The sequence below is a fragment of the Arachis duranensis genome, chromosome 3 (genome assembly GCF_000817695.3).
Source record: "Arachis duranensis cultivar V14167 chromosome 3, aradu.V14167.gnm2.J7QH, whole genome shotgun sequence".
NCBI classification, from domain to species: Eukaryota; Viridiplantae; Streptophyta; class Magnoliopsida; order Fabales; family Fabaceae; genus Arachis; species Arachis duranensis.
The window spans coordinates 41,770,322-41,780,202 of record NC_029774.3 but is presented as its reverse complement, the minus strand read 5'-3'; the positions used below and the strand labels follow the sequence as shown (position 1 = coordinate 41,780,202).

The window sequence follows — 9,881 nt, the reverse complement described above, 5'->3', positions numbered from 1 at the left end:
ATTATTTATTAAAAATATAATATTTGTTAATTATTTTTATTATATTTTTAAATAATATATTTTAAAAAATATTTTATCCACGGTTATATTTATTTAATACCAAGTTAGTAGTTAATCCACACAAAAGGATATTCCCGTTGCACCAAATCATGTCCACGTATTCATAGGAGCCAATTATCTTACTCCATTGAATCCAAACTCCAAGATCCGCCCGGCCGCGCCGTTGGAGCGCTTGGTGCCCGCATGGTTTCCACTGCCGTCGCAAGTTACGCCCTCCCTTGCCAACGTCGCCAAATCCAACGACACCCACAATGTCACCACCACCGACAATGAGGAAATCGACAAGATCTTTTCGGATCTACAGGTGTTCCACTTCTTTGGCAACCCAACGGTGGAGGTCAAACGGAAGAAGAAGGCGTTTAAGTCTTAACATTTTTTTTGGGCTTAGAAAACTCTATCTCCTGTGTTTTTAGTTGGCGTCTGGAATGCTAGAATTATATTACTAATCTAATTTTGGGCCTAGATCAGCCCATATAATATTAAAATGCGGAGCACCGAGATGGAACTCTTTAGCATAGAAGCCCATTAAAAAGTTTGCGGGTTCCGTTGCAGTTGTTCGTTTCCGTCGTTGCAGTGTCTCTGATCCGACGCCTCTGACCGAGTTTTCGAGCTCATCTTCTTCGTTGTCGACGTTTTGAAAGTTGAAGACATTTAGGGACGCCTAATTTCAAAGTTCCAACCAATCCCAGCTTTTCAGAGCTTAACCTACATCTCCGAAATCTCTTCATACCTTCCTATTCGGAACCCTAATTTGCTGCCATGACGGAAGTAAACACCTAATTTTTATTACTTTAGTTTCCCTAATTATATTCCATGCTTTAACTTTCTCTATGATTTTCTTTTAAATTTACGTTCTATGTTCCCGCACTCAAAATTACTTTTCCGCCGTAATTCTCAGTTGTTATACTAGATGTGGCAGCTTTGGTACCTATTTAGTATTTTGCTTTTGTAAATTATAATAATCCAAAGAAGTGTAGTTTGATGAAACTGTAAGCTGTGTGCATTTCACTACATTGTTAATATGATATGACTTTTGATTGCTAATGTTGTCAAGTCAACAAATTATTTCAACTGAAGGTTGTTCTATTGTTTGCATTATATGATTCTGCTTCCTTCGTTACGGAAGGATGCAAATATTAATGTGTATTATTGAGATGTGATGGTTTGTTCACTTTTATGACGTGTGTAAGTTAGACTTGTGAGTTGTAATGGATTTTGATTGGAGGCACTTTGTTATTGATTACCTTTTTTTTGTTATCAGTACTGGGTGAGCCAAGGTAATAAATGGTGTGACTTTTGTAAAATTTATATATCGAACAATCCTTCGAGCATTAGAAATCATGAACTTGGTCAACGCCACAAAGATAATGTCGCCAAGAGGCTAGCTGTTATGCGAAAGGAGAATGTTGCTAAGGAGAAAGAGCAGAAGGAAACAGCTCGCGCCCTCGAGCAAATTGAAGCGGTAAGATCTTTTTACACTTCTCTTATTAGTTAAAATGATGCTTACCTGGCTCTTTCTTCCACTGTTTCGAAAACCCTTTTGAGTATATACTAGCTTCTGATACAGAAGCGTATGATTTATTTCTATGTATATGCCTTTTGTCTAGTTTCACTAGAAAGCTTGCTTGTGAATTTTAGTAATCATTGTATTTGAGAGAGATGAGCACTTGTTGTGAAAAAGTTAGAAAAGAAAGATGATAAAATCACCTTAGTTGGTTCTTTAGTAATAAGAGTAAATCAGATTGAGGACTGTCCGATAGATAGATATCAGATGGGGTTAGAAAATTATATACAAAACCATTTTCATAACTTAGTTTTAATAGCTTGTCTACGACCATGATTTATGATAATAAACAGTATCTTATGTGATCCACATGGCTAATGCATAACTCACAATTCCACATATATACCATTGCTTATAGTCCAAATATAAGACCTGATTTCAGAACAGTCTTCAAATTCCAAAGGGACTATACAATTTTAGCAACTACGGATTAGGAACTCAAAAATATAGGTTGTACAGGATTTGGAAATATCTGGACAAGTGCTAATGTTTTATATACATTTACACTCAGATCAGATGTATAACTTTTGTTATATCTGTGTTTTCTTTTGCAGAAAGCACAACGCAGCTATCAAAAGGATAAAGCAAAGTTTGAGGAAACCAGAGAATCTCATGAGTTGGATGACGAAGGTTGTAACTATGAGTTTTTGTTTATTTATTTTCTTGATACAGGACTATTAATAATTAATTAGCATAGTCTGATAGCATTCTATGGGTATCCCAGAATTAACTCCATAAATAAAAGATAAGGAAATAAAAACTGTCTATTTAACATTTGCAATTTCTTGTATAATCAATCAACTATCTGTGGTAGATTGAGCAGACATAGTTATCTGTAGATTATAAATAAAAGACCAAGTTAACTATCCTTCAATAATTAAGAGTACTGTGTTGTGTTTCAGGAAACTTACTAGATAATGTTGAAAATTAGATATGTTTTCATGTCACACCAAGATCAATGAAATAGAAAAATTAGTCGAATAACTATTAACCTTTTTCCCCTTAGAGAAATTTGGAACTGCTTTGCCTTTTCTCATACTGTGTATCGTTTTTTGTTCTGAGTTGAGATTTAAACAAAAATACATTTTTGCTGCTGTTAAGCATGATAAAATATCCACTTAGCTTTATATACTCAACTCATGTAACTATGCATTGCGAGTTTCAAGCGTATTTTGTCATGCAATTCTATTTTATGCATACCTGAAGTTGACTGCATAATTTGCAGAATGGCAGTTCGATGACAGTTCAGGTTACTACTACCATAAAACAAATGGATTTTGCTATGATCCAAAATCAGGGTTTTACTATTCTGATGCTATAGGTTTGGGCCTTATTCTTCTCCTTTTCTCATTTTACTATATGAAGTAATATTATATTGATTATTTGATTTCGTCTGTGATTAAGTGACATTACACATGATTTCTATAAGTCAATATCATAGATTATTTAAAATGAAAGGGTGTCGTCTGCAATATCGCCTTCAAGTAATTTACCCTATTAGTTATGGATGGGACCTTTACTCAATGAAATTTCAACAGGGAAGTGGGTGACTCAGGAAGAAGCATATGCCTCACCTCAGTTTTCGTCAAATGCTGGGATCAGTGGATCAAATTCAAAGTCTTTGTCAACTTCACAATCAAAATCAATTGAAAAGAAAACAGAAAATAAATCTCAAAATGGACCTTCACCAGGGCCAATTGTTAGTTCTTCTTTGAATCCCAAAAGAAATGTGAAGGGTGCCCCTTCATCTCTTACTATTGGCAAGAGAAAGAGACCTGAAGAGAAGTCCAAAGCCAAGGTTATCTCCGAAGAAGAGAAAGCAGCTCTTAAGGCAAGAGAAGCTGCAAGGAAAAGAGTAGAAGAGAGGGAGAAATCCTTGCTTGGTTTATACGGTAAACCTTACTAACTTTGGAAATTGCGTTAACACATTTCCTCTTCACCCTAAATTTTGTGGGTTATACTTCCTTTGCTTTGTTCCCTTGAGGTAGATGTTGTAATTCTCTATGTGATTGCACCTTGTAAAATTAAAATGTTCCATTTCTTTTATACTTGCATATATTTTTTGGCCATTTTGCATGCATATTAACCTCGCTTATAATTTTCGACGATGATTACATATCACATCACTAATGTGGTTTTCACATGCACTTGGGCATACTACACTATACATCATGATAATATATTTGTTTCCGCTCATATAACTTAAAATTAGCATGAAAATAAATCTACCTGACCGTCTGAAATTATTTAGTTTAATGGGTCAATACGTTCTGGTTGGTTATCATCGAGCGGTGATATAAAATTTTAAAGAAAATAAAAAATAAGTTTTTAATCTTTTATCTTAAATATAAATAAATTTCTAACTTTTGTAAATAAGGAAGATATAGATTTTTCTGTACTAAATTCAAACCATCTGTTAGAAAAATTTGTGCCTTCTATTTATATAAGTCAGATATTTACTTGTATTTTAGTTTGATAAGAGATTTATTTGTCTTCTATTTGTATTTTTATACCATACATATAGTCTAACATAAATCAGTCACTCATTTCATGTGTCACACGCCAATCAATCCATCTTTTTCTTCTATAAAATTATGTAAACCGTGAGAGGAGATTCCGCGAACCATAATAGGGGTTCCATAATTTCTGTGTGAATAAGTACATGAACTAACTCTTTTACATGAACACCTTTTATCTTTGATGGCAATATAATAATAGAAGCATATAAATATACAGAGAGAGGAGTTAGTTAAGACTTAAGAGCATAGCATGAAGTTATAGAGAAATGAGAATGTTTGCATTCTTTTGAAAAGTTTGCATATAAATCATGGTGACTGGTGAGTGATGACGTGGCATGTATGCATTCATGGTGACAATCTTATGACTATATAAACGTGAACTTGATTGATTAACTTCTCTATATCATATTAATGGTGATGATGATCACCCTTTGAAGCAAATTTCTATGTCAATGAATCTATCATAATATTGGAGTAGAAACAATTCATAAATAGTAAGTATTAACTCACAAGTTATAATTCACACATGATCCTTCAGTTACCTCACCCAAATCCAAAAACTATAAAATACATTTGTCTCTTTTTTTTTGATAACATTTTAGGTTCAAATGTGGAATAAATGTTTATATATTTATAAGAGGAAAAACTTTGATGCTACATTTGCTGATATTCACAAGAAGATACTTTGATCCTTTATATACAAAATACCTTACTTTAATTCCTGGAGAGCATCTAAATCCAAAATAATCCATCACAAGCTCTCTATTTCAAATAGTAACATCATTATCAATTTATCATCATAATCTCCGAGCATAGAAAGAGAAAAAAGAGCAATGGCCACTTTAAATGCTCTGTCAATATATATCATCTCATAATCACCTTCCTGCATTGTAATAAATACAATGAGATTAGAGTTCAGACACCCAAATTCATGTTATTAAATGTTTATAAATCCATTAATACTTGATGAAAAAAGAATGGAACCCAATCATAAACCTAAATAGATATTTGCAATGCAACAAATAATATATCTAAATGATGGCGAATAACTTCTAAATTTGGGTTAATTATATGTAGTGGAACTTGATGCAAGTATAAATCACTGGACCCTTCCATTATTTATGCTTATTTCCCATTCACATAGTAACTATGAAACCCCTACTACGATTTCTTGTCAAATTCGTTATCAACGTAAGCCGCGGAACTCCATTAGCAATTTATGTGTATTTTAAAACCGTGACTTTCCGGATTTTTTTAAACTAAAATAAAAAATTTTAATTTAAGAAAAAAATTATTCTATCTTTAGTGTCCAAAATTCAATCTTTTTTGTTTAAAAGAAATTTGTCCAACCCTAGGCAAACTTTCACAATGCCTAAAATTCGTCTAATTCTTGACAAATTTTACTACATTTGTCCAATTAAATACATGTTACAAATAAAAAGATGATAATTTTTGTAAATAAAAATGTCATCTATTTTTATCTAATCTATAATAATTTTTTTTTTCATTTTCTATGTGTATTATTGACCATTGACATATACTATAAAATTCTTTAAACCATATTCTTAATCATTTTTTATTTATTTTTGTGATGTTCATCCTTATTTTTATTATGTTCACCTTTATTCTCATTAATATATTTTATTATAGTATAGTAGATATTTAATATGGTGTAAAATGAAAGAATAAGAGTGAACATAATAAAAAAAATTGTTAAGAGTCGGCTTAAAGAATTTTATAGTATATGCCAATGGTCAATAACACACTTAAAAATTGAAAAAAAATCATTATAAATATTTAATGGAGGTAGATGACATTTTTATTTACAAAAAGTATCATTCTTGTATAACGTGTATTTAATTGGATGAATAAGATAAAATTCGTTGAATATTAGGCGATTTTTACGCATTATGTAAAGTTTGCCCATGGTTAGGGAAGCTTCTTCTAAACAAAAAAAAATTAAATTTTAAAAATTAAAGATAGAATAAATTTTTTTTTTGAAATTAAAGATTTTTTATTTTAGTTTAAAAAAAATCCTAAAGTTTCCCTCCCTTTCAGATTTTGCCACCTCCTTCACACTTTCACTTCCTCTGTCCCTTTTTTACTGGACCACCATCATCCCTCTGTCACCACCATGCCAGAGGTCGAATGGCTCGGCATTGCTCGCTTGCCCTAATCGTTCATGCTTCTTCGCCACTTGACGCCTCATTCTTCTCCATGTCAGACCGCCTCGTTCTTCGCCTCTATTTTGCTTCCTTTCGACTGCTAGTTTCAATCTCCTCACCTAGTTCCAGATTTGGTTGGTTGAGCTGCGTTGGTCCTTCTCCTTCGTTGCTGCTCTCCTCTCTGGCCAGCAGTTCGCCACTACTTTTGCTTTACCTAAGTGTTGTTGTGGTTTGGATGGGTTCTGATTCTTCTTCTTGTTGTCATGTATATCAAACACATTTTGAGATTATTCAAAAAAAAGGAAGAAAAATTTGAAAAATGTTACGGACCCATTTTTCGGGTTTCACACTGGAACGGCCTCCGATCCGGTTATTCGGGGTTTTGACCTCCTTTTATCGGCCTAAAACGGCCCTACAATATCTAACAACATTCGAATTTAAATACCTCTCTTATCCTAGCCAGATAAGATAAGATGAGATAACTACTACCAGACATTCGAATTCAAATACCTCCCTTATCTTAGTCAAATAAAGTATCTTAGTCAGATAAGGTAAGATGATATAACTACCACCAGCTATATAAAGGGGAGCCAGAGACCCCTTCAAGTACTCACTCATTCCTCACACCCTACACCTCTTAGATCCATTCTGACTTGAGCGTCGGAGTGTCTTTGCAGGTACCCATCCCCATTGCTTAGTCAGATAATCCGGCGAAAGTCCCCGATCCATCTCACAACCCGTACCAGAGACTTTTTGTACATTGGCGCCGTCTGTGGGGTGATGGGGCCAATTGTCGGTCTAGAATTTATCAATGAAGATTGCGTTGCAAGTGTAGTTCCAAATCGACAACTAGCTCTCAATCAAAGTTTAATTTAGTTGTCACAAGTTCAACTCAATAAAAATAACTGAGAGTATTACTCCCGGATCGTTCTCACAAAAATGGATAATCGTGTATATTAAAATTGGCTAGAATTCTAGAGTTGAAAGACATAAGCAAGAATTTAAACTAGTAAACTTGACATGCAAAAAGCTTAAATAATAAGAAATTAAATTCAAGCAATTAAAGCAATACCTAAATGGATGGCAATCTAACAAATCAATGTATGAATCTAATTCTACTCTAAAGCTAACTAAACTAACTAACTATAACTAAGACTAGAATTAAGTGAATGGGATTTTTGGGTTTTCAAGTACAAATGGCAAAGGAACTCTTGGCTAATGTATTGGAATTGAGATTACTATTTGTTCCTACCCTGACCCAACGGTATGACCCAGGTCCAAATACACCAAAAGGCCCAATCCAAAGATTGGCCTTCGTTATTCACCGACCTCTTCAAAAGAGGTCGGACTCAACACAGACTTCTTTCCAAAGAAGTCGGGCTCAAGAAATAGCTGGCAGATAACACTTATTCAAATAAGTAACTGCCCCTAAAATCTCTCTAACCACTTCTAGAAGCCATATCCCAACAATCCCTAGATAAAGGGACGGTTATCCACCTAAAAAGGTGGCACTACTCCAACGGTGGTTATTGGATCACCACTATAAATACCCTGACACTCCTCAGGTATAACCAAGTTCCAATACATTCTAAACCTGCTTAACCCCATGCTGACTTAGGCATCGGAGTGTCTTTGCAGGTACCACCCCCCATCTCTTGGAACACACAACTCGGAGGCAGCTCGCAGACATAAACCAAGTCGGAGACCACACTCCTCCAGCGCTTGGGCCTCAAACAAGTCCAACCACCGTCCGGTTCTAGGTAAGCCCCGGAACATTGGCGTCGTTGCCGGGGACCTGGAGCTCAACTCTTGATAATGGCGGATGATCAATAACATAGTCAGACAACCACTCGACATGAATAAGATGCAAGCATGTTAAAAAGAAGCTGGAATACAGTTTCTATGGATACCAGAAATCCCGTAAAAACTTCTCCCAATGAGCAGAGGATATCAAATAGGGATGATGATTCTACTTCTACAGTTAAATTGGATTAAAAGAGAAGAAAGCACTGTCCCAAGGCCATTGTAGAAAGCAAACCAAGATGAACTCGAAAGCCAATTGAATAAAAGAAATTTCAATTCAGAAAATTCAATTGGCAAAAGAAGTTACGTGAAAAAAAAAAGACGAACTCGAAAGCCAATTGAATAAAAGAATTTTCAATTCAAAAAATTCAATTGGCAAAAGAAGTTACGTGAAAAAAAAAAGGGACGAACAAGGGAACGTGACTAATCCCAACCTCTTCGTGAAATAAGATGGACAATGACATCTGTGCCAACTTACAATCTCGGAAAAATCCATGATACCCACTCATGAAATGGAACAGTTGCATGTTCCAAATACACAACATCAGCCAATTTGAACGCAACCCAATCCGACAACGGAGTGATGAATCCAGTTTTTTCTTCAGTGGATTCACCTGTCAATTACAACAGTGAATAACACAAAGAATTCTCATGGTACATCTTTCGTTGGTTGCTCACAAATTACATCACTGCCAATGAATATGGAAAGAAATATTCCTGTGGTAGAATTTCAATCTGACAATGAAGTGATGAATCTAGTTTTCTCTTCATTGGATTCACATATCAATTACAACAGAGCAGTGAATAACACGAAAAATTCACATGGTACATATTTCGTTGGTTGCTCACAAATTACATCACTGCCAATGAATATGGAAAGAAATATTCCTGCGGTAGAATTTGATGTTGTTTGCACACCAATAAAGATGGATGTCTTCCAGGAAGAAAACTGGAATCCGATCCAAAGAAAAAAGAAAGTCAGAGTGACAAAGGCCCAGTCTTCATTGGAGAGAATGATGGTCAGACTTTTCTTCAAAGGTCAGATGAGTCGGGAGCTCACAAAGAAAATCCGACCTCTTTTAGAGAGCTCACGAATAAAAGTCCGACCTCTTTTAAAGGTCAGACTTTACAATAAAGTCGGATGAGTTGGGAGCTCACCAAAGAAAATCCGACCTCTTTTAGAGAGCTCATGAAGAAAAGTCTGACCTCTTTTTAAAGGCCAGACTTTACAACAAGGTCGGATGAGTTGGGAGCTCACCAAAGAAAATCCGACCTCTTTTAGAGAGCTCAAGAAGAAAAGTCCGACCTCTTTTAAAGGTCAGACTTTACAATAAGGTCGGATGAGCTGGAGCTCACAAAAAAAAATCCGACCTCTTTTAGATCCCACGAAGAAAGTCCGACCTCTTTTAAAGGTTAGACTCTACAATGAGGTCTAAAACCTCATTGCTCAGAAGAATCCGACCTCTTTAGATCCGACAAGGAAAAATCCGACCTCGTTTTGGAGTCTGTAAAAAATCCGACCTCTTTCACGATCAACTCTACAATGAGGTCAAAAACCTCAAAGAATATCAGAAAGAGATTCCGACTTCTTTTAAAGATCAGGGTCTACAATGAGGTCGAAAACCTCCAAGCTTAGAAAGAAAATCCGACTTCTTTCCAAGCTTAAAAAGAAAAATCCGACCTTTTCTAAGGATCCAAGTTTATGAAGATAATCTGACCTCTTCTGAGGATTCAAGTCTACAAATAAAAATCCGACTTCCTTTAAGAGCT

General features: G+C 35.0%; 1 protein-coding gene across 1 annotated transcript; it reads left to right on the top strand.

The window, feature by feature from the left end:
• Nucleotides 1-152: 152 nt before the first annotated feature.
• Nucleotides 153-3,709, top strand: LOC107478850 (zinc finger protein ZOP1). The gene is made up of 5 exons (XM_016098990.3): nucleotides 153-828; nucleotides 1,322-1,522; nucleotides 2,179-2,254; nucleotides 2,850-2,945; nucleotides 3,163-3,709. The coding sequence occupies exons 1-5, from the start codon at nucleotides 820-822 to the stop codon at nucleotides 3,528-3,530; spliced, it is 750 nt and encodes a 249-aa protein (XP_015954476.1). The 5' UTR covers nucleotides 153-819; the 3' UTR covers nucleotides 3,531-3,709.
• The last annotated feature ends 6,172 nt before the right edge of the window (nucleotides 3,710-9,881 follow it).